Here is a 15,000-nt window from a genome sequence, read left to right as displayed (position 1 = left end):
AACCTTTAAAAAAACAACAAAAGAATTCGTCACTCCTCTTCGACCCCCACCCCAGGACTAATAAATAAATAAAAGATGGCAGAATGATCCCTCCCCTCCCCCCTTAAAAAAAAAGAAAAGAAAAGAATTGAATTAACCAAAATCTACGTTGATTAAAACATTTTTTTCACTAATTAATAGGCCATATGTTGCAAAGCTAAGGATAGAGATAGCTATTGATTTACTGCCGTACCGTGACAAAACTTTAAAAAAAAAATTATTTCGGCACACTTTGGCCAAAACTGAAAACTCAAACTTTATAATATGACAGTTTGAATAACCACTTCTTCCCAATAATTGATAGTCCTAAACCTTGGCGGGACTTTTAAAAAATCTCAACCGAATACCATTTAGGCTAAGTGCAGTTTAATCCTTCTGTATATGAAACATATGTTTTCTTACGAAACTTCTTTTTTTTCTTTTTTTACAAAAGTGTTTATGTAATTGATAAAGCGCATGTATTGTTGCTATCAATTTTTTTATTGCGTCACGTATCACATTTCTAGAGTTTTAATATATTGTGATCGACCTGTACGTATTTGCAGGTCTGATATCTTAAAGCAATTATGGGCTTGATTTAACATTGTTGTCATGGACAATGTTTTGTTTTGGTTTAACTGTATTTCAATTTTGGTTATCAGACCTGAGAATAACTATACGTCGATCGTGAGCATTTCAATGCAACGTAGACAATCTCTTTTATTTTTGTGTGTGTGCAGTTCGGAGATAATCGTCTTATGTCATTTTCAGATTATTGTAGGAAATACCTGGAAAAAAAAGTAGACACCCCCCATATATATATATATATATATATATATATATATATATATATATATATATATATATAATTATATATATGTATATGTGTGTGTGTGTGTGTGTGTGTGTCCAATACGGCCATTTCGACACTCGAGAAGTCTCCTTAGTGGTGGGAATGGAGAGAAAGGGGACGTATTTGGGAGGCCTTGGGGTGGAGGGGGGTATCTGCACGTTGTCATAAGTTCTGATATATATATATATATATATATATATATATATATATATATATATATATATATATATATATATATAAACTGGTATCGATTCAATGCAAGTACTCTATTCTCATTGTCATACTCGCTAACCGGAAGGCTGACACACATCACGGGTGCTAAAAATTGTGGCTTTTGACGAAACAAAATCATCACGATGTCTCATCAATCTGATAATAGACGCAAACCATCCTCTTGTATATATATATATTATATAATATATATATATATATATATATATATATATATATATATATATATATATATATATTTATATATATAACGGTGGGCTGGGAAGTTTTTTTAATACTCCTTATAATTGCAAAGATATTAGAGACTTAGAGCCTTAACATTTCCTATAAATTACTAATTGACGTTGATGAATCAAAATTTCTAAGATCTATAACGTCTGTGCGTGACGTAATCACGTTTGTCCTATAACGTGGTCAACAACCTTGGTCAAAACAAAACAAAAAATGATAATGTGTCCACCAAAATTTCTGTTATTGAATTTCTGAATGTTGGGAGGCTGTTCCCCTATTAAAACCCAAACCAGAGTGAAGCGTGATTATGGCGATGCTTGTATTGAAGGAACATCTCAAAGGAAACCACCATGAAAGCCACAAAGACGTGAAGGCTGCTGCTGTCCAATCTTGGTGTAGAAAAACAGGACGTCATTCTTTTGCAGATGGGATGAGTCAAAACGTGCTGCGTTGGCAGCTCTGTGTTGGTTGTGACGGTACCTCTCTCTCTCTCTCTCTCTCTCTCTCTCTCTCTCTCTCTCTCTGTGGCATATCACTTGAACATAGCCTCCCACACAGTCCTTCGGAAGAAGTCTCTGTCTTGTGCCCATCTGCCACATTCCGTCACGCCGTTGTTGAGCCATTCCTGTATATCCTGTTGCCATCTTCTTTGTGGTCTTCCTCTGCCTCTTTTGCCCTCCGCCATGCCCTCCAGTACATCTCTCTCTAGTGTGACGGTACCTATGTCGTAAAAATAAAATAAAATAAGCAATATGTAGCTGAGGTGTCAAGCTTTCTCTTCACGTCTTGCTGAACGAGTTATTCCGAAAAATAAGGGAGTTATTACAGAAATTGCAAAACGTTGTCAGCCCACCCTCGTTTAGAGGCGTGTGTGTGAGTGGGTGTACGTATGTGTGTGTGTGTGTTTGTGTGTGTGTGTGTGTGTTTGTGCGTGTTTGTTTGAATTCTTAAATTCATTTTTGTTTTCTTTTTCTTTACATAATCTATCCCCCCCCCCGATAGAATGTTTGATTATAACATTTTCATTTCAGTCCAGATCAATCTATAAGGATCAGTTTGGTGGATATCGCACACCCAGTACACAGGGTGAAGCGGCTAACCTTTAATATCACAAAATTTATGTGGACACATCACATTCCCTACGTTATGGAATTGCCATCAGGTGAGGCTTTTTATCATTATCATCATCATCATCATCATCATCATCATCATCATCATCATCATCATCATCATCATCATCTTTATCATCATTATCATAAACATCATCATCATCATCATCATCTCATCATCAACATCTCATCATCATCATCATCATCATCATCATCATCATCATCATCATCAGCATCATCATCATCATCATCATCATCATCATCATCATCATACATCATCATCATCATCTCATCATCATCATCATCATCATCATCATCATCATCATCATCATCATCATCATCATCATCATCATCATCATCATCATCATCATCATCATCATCATCATCATCATCATCATCATCAGCAGCATCAAATGCAGGACTAAGGAGCTTTAAGGTCGGAAATTTGAACCGAATTAGACGACTAGTGTGTGATCACGCATTGTTATGCTGCAATATCGAATCTCTATCACCTCGAACCCGTGCGAGTCTATTTTTGAGGGCTCGTAGAGTTGAAATATTGTTTAGAGTTCACTGTTTGTCCTTGTTCAAGAAATTCCATGTGAACTATGCTTTCCATGTCCAAAAAAATGGTAAACAAGACCTTTCTCGTAGAGACAATGACTTTGGATTTCCTTGGGCTGAGAGAAGACTTGTGCCTGTACTCCATTGACTGCAATCTGGTTTCCGGTCGAAGTGGCGGATCCAAGGTTCATCACCAGTCACAATTTCCTGCAGAAAAGTATCTCCTTCCTTGTCATATCGTTACAAATGTTGGGTAAAATGTTTTTCTCAGCGCTTTTAATTCTGAAGTTAGCTATCTGGGGACCCATTTTCTCAACCACGTTGTCTTACTAAGATAGTGACGTCACTCCATTGTCACTCCATTATGAAGACAAATGATGTCACATGGTGTTTGAAAGTGCGTGTGTGAAGTCTCATAATTGTATCTAAAACATGTTTTGATTTATGGGCAAACAGTACTTATATATCAGCCAGGTCCTCGTATTACCAAAAAAAAAAAAAAAATCAAAAAAAAAAAAAAAAAAAAAAATATCGTAGAATTACAAAATTTTCCTCCAATTTCAGAACTTCATGGGAATCTGTAAATCATTAAAACTCATTGAACATAAAATTTAATACTAGACTACATAACTTATGTATTTTGAAGTGTTATTTAATACTTGTGAAGGTAAATTGTTGATTTTAAAAGTTAGCTATGGAGACTGCAATTATTATCTCCCAAAAATATGAATTTTTAGGTTTTCAAGTAGGCAGGTCTGCTTTATGATGATGATGATGATGATGATGATAATAATAATAATAATAATATATCTTTATTGTCCATAAGTATGTTGGAAGGTCTGACATAATGGTTGGGGACAGAAAGGAGGAATAAGACGGGTGTTCAGAAGATGCAGCAAAGTGGAATAGAGAGCCTTGATCCCCAACGTATCAGTGGGGACTCTCCACCTGTCCCATGTGCACGTTGCGGTAAAGAACTCGAAACTACAAAGCATCTGGTTGAGCTTTATATTATTGTGACGAGGTTCGCGACTGTATATACACGAATGCGGCAACGAATTCACCGCCCGGATAGAACGTCATAATATTGTAATGTGAGACAAGACCATTCGGAGTTGCTGCCAACGCACTAAAACACGCCATAACATGATGATGATGATGATGAAGATGATGATGATGGTGATGATGATGATGATGATGATGATGATGATGATGATGATGATGATGATGATGATGCTGAAGATAATGATGAGAATGATGATGATGATGATTATGGTTTCATTATTGTTTTATTTATTCCCCAACAGCAACCATTCGTATACGACTAAGGAAGGTTTTAGATCACATTGAAGATCATCTATGTGTCAAGTTTTTTGACGTTGGAGAGAAGATCAATCCAAATAAAAAGAATTGGCTCAAAGACAACGGATTCGAAACCAACGCCTATATAAAGTTTATGAAAGGAAAGGGGTAGGTTGGAATAATGTCTACCGTTGCCTCAAAACTGGATAAGATCGGGGTGGTTTTGAGGCTAAAAATAGAATTTCTTGTCATAATTCTGAAGCTTGCTTTCAGTATATATGTTTTACGCACTACAAATTACTGCCCTACCCTGAAATTCAAAGTTTGGCTAGAAAATTCACCCTTCAAAAATATCGATCGATTAAAATTTAAAATGACCCTCATCTTGCCAAAAACTCACAAGTCCTAAGTTTGAGAGTTTTCGACAGGACGAGTGTCATTTTATTAGGTCGAATTTTTGGAAGGGATGATTTCTCTGGCTAAAATTTTTAATGGATTTTTTTTAAAATCAGAGAACGGCAGAACATCCATATTGTTTAAAGTGCCAAAGAACTAAAATCTCACATTTCTGGTCAAACTAGCTTTAAAATCATATTTTGGTATCTGGTTCGACATATCATACCGATTGGAGGCGATCGGTCACAAATTTAAAATAGGTCGTAAAACCAAAGGGTTATTGGTAGTTAGTTGGATGTTAGAGTTGAAGGAAGAAGATTATAGAGCGCAGGGTACGAAGTAGATACACAGTTTGGAATCCGGATGATTTTATTTATGATAAAGTTATATGAAAAATTACGACTATGATGTTGGTGATTATGCCGACGACAGCAATAATGATGATGGCGATGTTGTTTTTGTTGTTGTTGTTGTTGTTGTTGTTGTTGTTGTTGTTGTTGTTGTTGTATACCGAGGAAAATAGGACTCAATAGTCTGATGTCATGTCCGCCCAGCAACGAGCAGCTTGGTTCTAAACAAAGAAAATCCGTACTTTTTACTATTTATTCTTCATGCTGGCTAGAACTTTTTCACATGTCATATTGTTCCGATAGTTTAGAACTGGTTACTAAGTTACTATGCGTCATTACGAGGGAAGTGACGTCACGACTGTTGAATCCTATTGACCCCAAATTTTACTATTTCAGACTATGAATTTAATTTCCCTTATCTAGTTCATCTCGACATAATACCGCTTGAGACGATGGATCACATATCAACACTCCTAACAGTCAATTTGTATTGTGTGAGCTTGAAAAAAATATTTCTTTATAATACCGTTTTGAGACGATGTATCACATACAGAAATATTTTTTTCAAGCTCACACAATACAAATTGACTGTTAGAAACAGAATGATGAGAACTATTATCTTCAGATGTTTTATAATGCAAGAAATACCATTTGTTCTCCACCTTGACGAATAGAAATCAACTTTCCATTACTAAGTTCATCCCGAGATAATGCCGTTTTGAGACAGTGAGTGGGTCACAAATGGCCTTTTAAAAAATCAGATGGGCAAGGTAATTTCCTATTCTATCAATGATGTTTGTCACAATGCGTTATGTTAGGATTTATTCCATGTTCCAATGTATTACGGTCTTTAAAAAAAAATTGGAGGATTTTTGTTTTGTTTTGCTGTTTGTTTGTTTGGTTTTTTTTTATTGTTTTTTCTTTAGGTGCGTGAGTAGATACGGCAGAGGGAACGGCAATAAGTTTAGACCAGTCTCTCCTTGCTACTCTTTCGTAAGTACTATGATGATAACTTTTAGCTTTTATAATATCATGCATAACCATGAATTGGCCATTCATCTACTTAACCAGTTAACTGTCGTACTCTGGAAAAACTCATGTCTAAATATTTGACAAGAAAACTCGTCCTTCAAATTTTAATATTGATCGATTTAATGACCCTCATCTTCACAAAAACTCTAAAAGCTGAGACCTCGAGATCGAGGTCCCAGGTTTGAGTGTTTCTGCCTAGATGAGAGTAATTTGAATCGATAAATATTTGAAGGACGAGTTTTCTCGCCAAATTTTTAAATACGTGTTTTTACACAATATGGCAGTTAACTGATTTAAAAGTTGTCTTTCATTCATTTTGAGTAGCTGAAGTCATATTTCAATTACTATGTATAACGTCACATCATTTAAACAGTATTTCGTCCCTTTTAAAAAAATATCTTTAAAGCATATGCAATGAATAAATCAAACAAAAAAATACGATTGAAATATATTATCTAGGTTAAAATTTTCTTCACCAAAATTGTGTTGAATATATCTGATTGTTTCCCCTTTTAAATGCGGCCCGTAATTTAATGTTATATTATCTTTCAGTTATCCATGATGCACGAAACAATGCATGCACTCGGTGCACTTCATACGCAAAAGATGCCATCGAGGGATAAATACATCACAGTACATAGAGTCAACATTCAGAAAAGTAAGTTTGTTGCCAACAGCTCCACACATTTTTATCTTTTTGACCCCTACCCCAATCCACCACTAACATAAGTTTATATTCTAGAATATAAATAAAGACAGTTGTAAAATATTCAACCGTTTGTTATGTGCTATCAGTGAGGTTTCATAATCATTATATTCATTTAAGCTTTGGATCCAAAGCTCCTCAGGCAACATACCTTTATCTGTTTTCAATGTTTCCGCATGACAATGAATTTTATTTGTTGCAAAACATCACAACCTCTTTATATTGGAAGAAACAGAGCTTTAAGCAAGAAAAGAGTTCGTCTGAAATTAAATTGGACTGTGTAATTGCTTAGATAAGTGGTGATAACTTGTAAACTGTTTGAAGAAATTAGTTAAATTTTAAGTGATTTCCCTTTGATTATCTTTGCCGTGTATTGTGGTGTAATTTTTAGGAAAAAGGTTCACGAAAGCTAGGATCGAATCCAGAACCTGCGAGAAGTTGATAAAATCTAAAGAATGTATCGAAGACATTAGAAACGCTGTTATGTACTCTGTTTATATACCGTACCGCACTCGTGCACCGTCGCAAACCCGTCCGGAAGCTTCGCCACAACGCATCGTCCAGCTAGATGCTCTGCAATTTCGGGCTCGTTACCACAACGAGTACATGTTGCACAGGTGGCAAGTCCCCACTGATGTAGTGAGCGTGCTGCTAAGATGGTTTTCGACCAAAATCGATTGGCTGCCACCTAGGACTTCATATATATGCCACCCAATGTCTCCTTTTGCTGGTGGAAAAGCATGGCAACTTCTTCCCCAGTTTAGAGGAGCCGATGTCCCCGCCCCATCGAGGGATTGAATTTGTCCAAACCGACTTCCATCTCGAATATGCAGCTCTGTCCAAAATCAGGGAAGCTACGTACAAGAGTTGCCGGGACTTGTTAGATGTGGCGAAAAACAATTGTTACTGTCCGTTTAACTAGAAAACGGTATGGCTGCCTGAAGCCGGTGATCGTAAAACACTAACGAAAGAGTGAAAATGGAGAGGTGTCGTATGGGAACAAAACAGACAATGGACGTTTCGGGTACAAACCCTTCGTCAGCACAACAATACACAAATAAACGCGGAAAACAAATAAAATATAATGCAAAATTATTTTTTTAAATTTTATTTGTTTTCCATGTTTATTTGTGTATTGTTGTGCTGACGAAGGGTTTGTACCCGAAACGTCCATTGTCTGTTTTGTTCCCATACGAAGCCTCTCCATTTTCACTCTTTCGTTAGTATTGTCCGTGTAACGTAACAGAAATCAGGATAAACTTCGGCGTCATGAGCCGGAGAACTCGGAAGGACTTCATTTTTAGGGTAAGGATGGTCATCGGAACTCAAATCAAGATGTAATTGTTTTTAGGGGAAATAGGATGTGAAGAGGAGAGAGAGAGAGAGAGAGAGAGAGAGAGAGAGAGAGAGAGAGAGAGAGAGAGAGAGAGAGAGAGAGAGAGAGAGAGGTGAGTAAAATAGAGGGGAGGCAGTTCAGGGGGAGTATGCTTTATTGACCTTGGTCATTTATAACACGTTTATATCATACTATGTTCTAACAGACAAATTCTCACAATACCAAAAAGCCGATAATACCAAAAAGCGGATCAATTTTGCCTTCTTTGATTCTGCGTCTAATCTTCTCTACGGACCAAAGGTAAGTCATCTGTCGATGGATGCATTTTGTCAATACGAAGTGGTTATTCAGTATCTGATACTGAATAGTGCTTTGCCACTATTCAGTATCCACAAGGAACTCTTTTTTTATAGAGAGAGAGTGAAAAGTGCGACAATCTCGGTTGAATGTAAATAAACTGCTGACCTACTTCCAGATTGAACACGTGCAGTAACTGACAGCCCGATTCAAAGTTCTAAAAATATTTTGATCGTAATTTTTAAATATCTGCTAATGTGCAATTAACGTAGTTCAAAATATCAAAGTAAGAGTGACATTCAAATACATTTTTGTAATATATGCCGTAAACCGTTTAATGTATATATCACACGGTAAGATGAGAAGAATATCTATATGAATTAATATTTTGTGACATGTGTACAACCTTTTGAATATATACGTTAGTGATGACTTTTTAAAAACTCTAGACGATATCATATTATACCATAATATTAATTTCGTGAATTTTTACAGCAAGATTCTTACTTTATAAATCTTCTGTGACAGATCGTTCCAAAATGGTATCTTCTTCTTCTTCTTCTTCTTCTTCTTCTTCTTCTTCTTCTTCTTCTTCTTCTTCTTCTTCTTCTTCTTCTTCTTCTTCTTCTTCTTCTTCTTTTTCTTGTTCTTCTAGTTAGCGATTTAACTAATGGTCAATGTTGTGATGACATTTTAATTTTATCATTGTTAACAACAATTGTTTATATTGCCAGTTCTTTCATGTAAAAGTACCAACCTATGACTTCCTACGTCCCGACATGGGAAAGCTGGAGGGCTTGAAGTCTACCAAGACTCTTTTCTACGAGCTGAATCAAAACTATAAATGCAAGGGTGAGAATAAATACTAGGTGATTCAATAAAGATCCATCATCATCATCATCATCATCATCATCATCATCATCATCATCATCATCATCATCATCATCATCATCATTGTCATCATCATTATCAATGTCCTCCTCTTCATCATTATCAACATTAGCATTCTCCTCCTCCTCCTCCTCCTCCTCCTCCTCCTCCTCCTCCTCATCATCATCATCATCATCATCATCATCATCATCGTCAAATTGGCGGCGCTGAATAGCGACGCACAGTTACACCTATGTGATTAGACCTCTTTCTTGTGATATTTATTTGATTCATGACAACTTTTCACTCTTTACGGATTAAACGTTGTATGATTGTTGGAATTAATGATTCTGCTTCAAATCATCGGAAAAAACTCTCGCATCAATGTTTATGTCTTAAGGAAATCGAAATGGTGGCGGCTATGTTTACTTCCGACACAAAAAATTGCACCGCTATCTTCATCTAATCTTGATTCAAGAACTATATTCTTCATTTAAGATTGGATAAAGTGTGGTATGATGATTCAGAATTACAAAAATAGTATTAGTTTAACTTCAGATTGTACAGTTCTGCTCAAAAAATGTCAACTCAAGGAAAACAAAATGGCGACAGTTATGTTTATTCCCGAGACGATCTTCTTCGACTTAAGCCATCCCTGCATTCATTACCACCGAGAGCCGTATTATCTCACAACGAAATTATGAAGAAACTGAACGGGAAAAGAAAAGGGGCAAAGAGGAGGCTTGAAAAACCGACTTCATGAGGATCTAACCCTAAACCACCACTCCCGTCAACAATACTTTCCAATGTTAAATCACTTCGTAATAAGATAAGACACCCTCACTGCTCTCTCCTAGTTTGATTATGATTATAAAAGTGCATTTCTTACAGAAACATGGCTTTCGTCTATGGACACCGATAGTGGTATTGATTTGGCAAAATTTTCTTTGTACAGAAAGGATAGAGACACATCACTAGGGAAAAAAACAAAGGGGGAGGCTTAGATGGTATAAATTGTAAATATAAATAATCAAATCAACACTCCTGATATTGAACTACTTTCTTTGTTTTTAGGTCCACACTACATGTCTCGGGAGTTTCCGGTTATGACCAATGTTAATGTTTATACTCCACCCAGCGTAAAAATTGATAAATCAAACCAATTACTGAATGAGCATGTATCGTCATTAATACTACACCACCCGGACAGTCCACTAATTATTGTTGGTGATTTTTAAACACGACAAAATAACACACTTGACTTGTGCTATTGCAATATTAAGAACGCCTACAAAGCGCTACGAAAACAACCGATATCCACATCTGATCGTAACACAATTCACTTAAAAACCAACGTATATCTCTAAATTAAAAAGTGAAAAACCAACTGTCGTATATCGACATGTCTGGAGTCCAGTGGCAATCCAGCGACTGAACAGCTGTTTCTGTTTTGACTGTACTCAGTGGGATACATTAATGGCGAAAGGAGACAATATTGATGAATGGACTGAAGCCATGACATGTTATGTTAATTTTTGTGTGGATTTTTGCGTGGAAAAAAAAAAGAAATTAAGATATTTCCTAACAATGAGCCATGGGTTACAAAACGACTGAAATGGATTCTGAATGAATAGAAATTTGCCGATATGAGTGGTGACATTAAACTAGTATTTGAAAAGGGAAATGAGATCAGAAAAAAAAATAAAAGAAGAAAATGTTGGATACAAAAAAAAAAAAAAAAAAAAAAAAAGAAAATGGAACGACAACTGAGATCGGACTGCGCCAGGAAAGCATGGGAGATGATAATGCAAATGGGATGAGTAGACCAAAAGAAACGACCATTCCCACAAGGAAAAATGATAGCTGATGTCAAAATATTAAATAATTTTTACAATCGTTTTGACAGTCCACAATGAGACAACTTCAGATGTTGAACAATAAACTTCCCTCTTCCGGCGATGTAAAGAACACAAAGCACCAGGACCAGGCAACATTACCGGAGCTATTTTGAAAAACTGTCACCATCAGCTGGTTATACCTTATACAAAACTATCTCAAAGGTCAATCGACGAACAATCAGTGCCAATACTTTAGAAAACATCGATTACGTCCCAGTTCCAAAAAAGCGGTGCCCATCCGTATTAAACGACTTCCGCCCAGCGGCGCTAACATCGCTTGTCATGATATGTTTAGAATTTTTTTTAAAAATGTGAGCCCCTACAAACATGTTACGACCAGAAATTGCTAGCTCTGTATCAATTTGTATATATATTCGAACAAATTAATATTTTCACTGATTAGTAGATATAAACAAAATTAATTTGAATTTTAAATGTTGAAAAAACGAAGAACAGGTATTGGTGTAAAAAAAAAAAAACGGCTTATAATGTGTGACGATCGATAAAGATGATGTTGAGATAGTTGAATATTTTAAATATTTAGGAATAACTATTAATAGTATCCTAAATGTCTCTCAACATATTAATATAATATATAAGAAAGTTGCCCGAAGATTATACATCCTAAGAAAATTGAGGACATTTGAAGTAGGGACGAAAACTACGAGGGCTCTTTCAGAAATAACCGAAAAATGCCCATTGCTCAGCAACCAGTGGAGATTTTTTAATTCTGTAAACGACATGATATTCCTTATTTCCTTACGGATATTCCCAGAAATTATGAAGTGCATCATTTTGCACAATGAATTTCTAGACGATTTTAAAGATGGCGGCCCACCTTGAAACTTGGTCAAAGGAGGAAATCAGAGCTGTCATACGTTTTTTGAACGCCAAAAGTCTGAATCCTACCGAAATTTATAAAGAACTTCAGAGTGTATATGGTGAGCATGTTATAAGCCGTACACAAGTCTATCACTGGTGTAATTTGTTTGAAGCCGGCCATTCCGACTTGACAGACAGGGAAGGGAGAGGGCGTTCGATAACTGCGACGTCAGAAGATAATGTGAAGCGAGTTGATGAGCTTATTCGTCAAGACAGGAGGTTGAAACTTCATGAAATCGCAAGCAGTCTTGAAATTTCGGAAACTTCTGCCCATATAATTGTATTTGATGAACTTGGCTACAGAAAAGTCAGCGCAAGATGGGTTCCTAAGCAATTGACAGACAATCATAAAGAACAAAGATTGGACATCTGCAGGGAACTTTTGAGAAGAAGTAAGAGCTCACGCAGGGTTCACAGGCATACTGCCAACGCCGGCGGAGACTTTCTAGGGTACGATGTGACTTTTCTTGACAGCATAGTCACCGGTGATGAGACTTGGTTGCACCATTGCACCCCAGAAACAAAGCAAGATTCGATGACATGGAAACATCCATCCTCACCTGTCGCGAAGAAATTCAAAGTCATGCGGTCAGCAAAGAAAATAATGGGAACTGTTTTCTGGGACAGTCGTGGTGTTATTCTGTTCGAAACCTTACAACTTGGAGAAACAATCAATGTTGCAAGGTACTGCCAAACTCTTGACAAGCTTAAGGAGGCCATTCGCAGAAAGCGCCCAGGGCAGTTGACCAACGGGGTCATTTTGCAACACGACAACGCTACACCCCACACAGCACGAGTGACGCAAGGTTGGCTAGAGAAATATGGATGGGAGATTTTGCCACACCCACCACACAGTCCAGACCTCGCACCATCTGATTATCACCTCTTTGGGCTACTGAAACGTGAGCAGGCAGGAAAGCGCTTTGATGTCGATGAAGAGCTTGTTGACCATGTGCGGAAATGGCTACAAAACATTGACGGAAATTTCTTCCGAGAGGGTATCTATTCCATGGTGCGGCGTTGGCAGAAGTGTGTCGACAGACTTGGCTGTTACGTAGAGAAATGAAGGACGAGTCAAGGTATGAACACGTTCAAGAATTTTGTTGATAGCATAAAAAACGCGGATTTTACAGGCATTTTTCGGTTAATTATGAAAGAGGCCTCGTATGTTAAAAGTGTATGACTCATTGATTAAAAGTGTAATTGCGTTTGGCTGCACTGCATGGTTTGACGGATGTCGACTTAGAGATAAATAAAAAATTTCAAAATCTATTAAAGAGGGGGAGAAAGAATTCACGGAAAAGCAATGGAAAGAAAAGCATTCGCAATTACCAACAATAGAAAACATATTTTTTACCATGAATTTAACCTTTTACCATCTTTGAGAAGGTTTTGTCAGATTAAATGTAGAACTAACAAGTACAAATCAGCATTCGTTCCATCAGCAATAAAAATGTTGAATATTTCGTATGGTACGACTAAACCAAGGACTGACATGTTGATTGATTTACTTGTTAATTTATGTAATGTTAGACTAATTGACCAATTAATAATGATAATCATATTTGGTGTCGAATTGTAACAAATCGCGCTGTATTAATGTTCAATTAAAAAAAAATATTGTTACTTTAATGCAAATTATGTATATAGTATTTCTTGGCTGTATTTCGTTTACTGAATTTGGTCTACTGAACTATTTGTTCTTTGTCATCCAGTTGTCTAAAAACATATTTTGTTCCAAATCGTCTCAAAGCAGTATTATATAAGCGTGAACCAACCCGATGCTTAAAATGGTATTTCAAGCTTTTTTTTTTTAAACATTCAATATAAAACAAATGCATCCTATGAGGGAAGTAGGCCATGGCTCATAACCTTTCAAACTCTAAATTTCCTAATCCCAACCAATTTGTTTTTACACTCGAATTTATGTATCAGGTTAAAACTTAAAACTTGGGCTTTTATATAGTGCAATATCCACTAAACGTGTTCAAAACGATTTACAAGGGATCCCTAGCCAGCAATAGCATATATCGTGTATGATATTACATTTTTTTCGGCCTGTTGACCGCCAGGTACTCATTCTATACCCGACTACGGATAGAGAATGTGAGGAAAGAGCATTTTTCAAGGATTCAATTATGCCCCGCTCAGATCAGGACTCGAACCCAGGACCTTCCGATCCGAAGGTGAGTGTCATACCACATAGCCGCACTCCGACACAATTCTTGACTGGCACGGTTGTCACATTTCAACCTATTAAAAGAACGAACTTTTATATAGCGCAATATCCACTTTAATTGCTCAAAGCGCTTTACAAGGGGTCCCTAACCAACAGCATTTAACATGTAGAACGAGACATGACGCCTGTTAGGCGATAATACAATTTTTTCCCCACAGAGACAACGCTGTTAACGGCCAGGTACTCATTTTACACCTGAGTACGGTGATAGAATGTGAGTAAAGAGCCTTTTCCAAGGACTCACTATGCGCAAAGCGAGGCTCGAACTCAGGACCTTCCGATCAGAAAGCGAGTGTCATACCACTAGACAACATATAGCCGCACCTATAAACTTTCGATTACCTCCCCAGAGACCTTTTGTTCAGGTATGACTAAAGACTGTGGCCCGGGTTATCTGACCTTTGTCCATGATAGATGCGTCTGTATTTGTCCTGATCAGTACAACCCAGATACAGATTGTACTACCTTGGTGGAGAACGGTTGGTAACTCATTTTATTTTAACCAGTTAACTACCGTACTCTGAAGATGTATTTAAAAATTTGGCCAGAAAACTCGTCCGTCCAATATTGATCGATTTAAATGACCCTCATCTAGGCAAAAACTCTCAAACCTAGGACCTCCCGAGGTCGTTTTAAAAAAATACTAGGTTTTAGTGTTTCTGACAAGATAGGTGACATTTTAATCC

At 36.8% G+C, this 15,000-nt stretch overlaps 1 protein-coding gene across 1 annotated transcript in view; it reads left to right on the top strand.

The window, feature by feature from the left end:
* The window catches only part of LOC144968595 (uncharacterized), a 52,284-nt gene that overhangs the window by 13,839 nt on the left and 23,445 nt on the right, over positions 1 to 15,000 (top strand). The window contains exons 4-10 of the mRNA XM_078907097.1: positions 2,365 to 2,495; positions 4,314 to 4,476; positions 5,981 to 6,047; positions 6,639 to 6,744; positions 8,334 to 8,428; positions 9,160 to 9,277; positions 14,665 to 14,793. Of these exons, the coding sequence (XP_078763223.1) occupies positions 2,365 to 2,495; positions 4,314 to 4,476; positions 5,981 to 6,047; positions 6,639 to 6,744; positions 8,334 to 8,428; positions 9,160 to 9,277; positions 14,665 to 14,793 (809 nt within the window). The remainder of the gene's footprint in view (positions 1 to 2,364; positions 2,496 to 4,313; positions 4,477 to 5,980; positions 6,048 to 6,638; positions 6,745 to 8,333; positions 8,429 to 9,159; positions 9,278 to 14,664; positions 14,794 to 15,000) is intronic.

The sequence above is a fragment of the Berghia stephanieae genome, chromosome 3, assembly GCF_034508935.2.
Source record: "Berghia stephanieae isolate SIO BIC M18660-M18661 chromosome 3, UCSD_Bste_1.3, whole genome shotgun sequence".
Taxonomy (NCBI): Eukaryota; Metazoa; Mollusca; class Gastropoda; order Nudibranchia; family Aeolidiidae; genus Berghia; species Berghia stephanieae.
The sequence above is the reverse complement of the archived record's forward strand: the minus strand, read 5'-3'. Positions and strand labels throughout refer to the sequence as shown.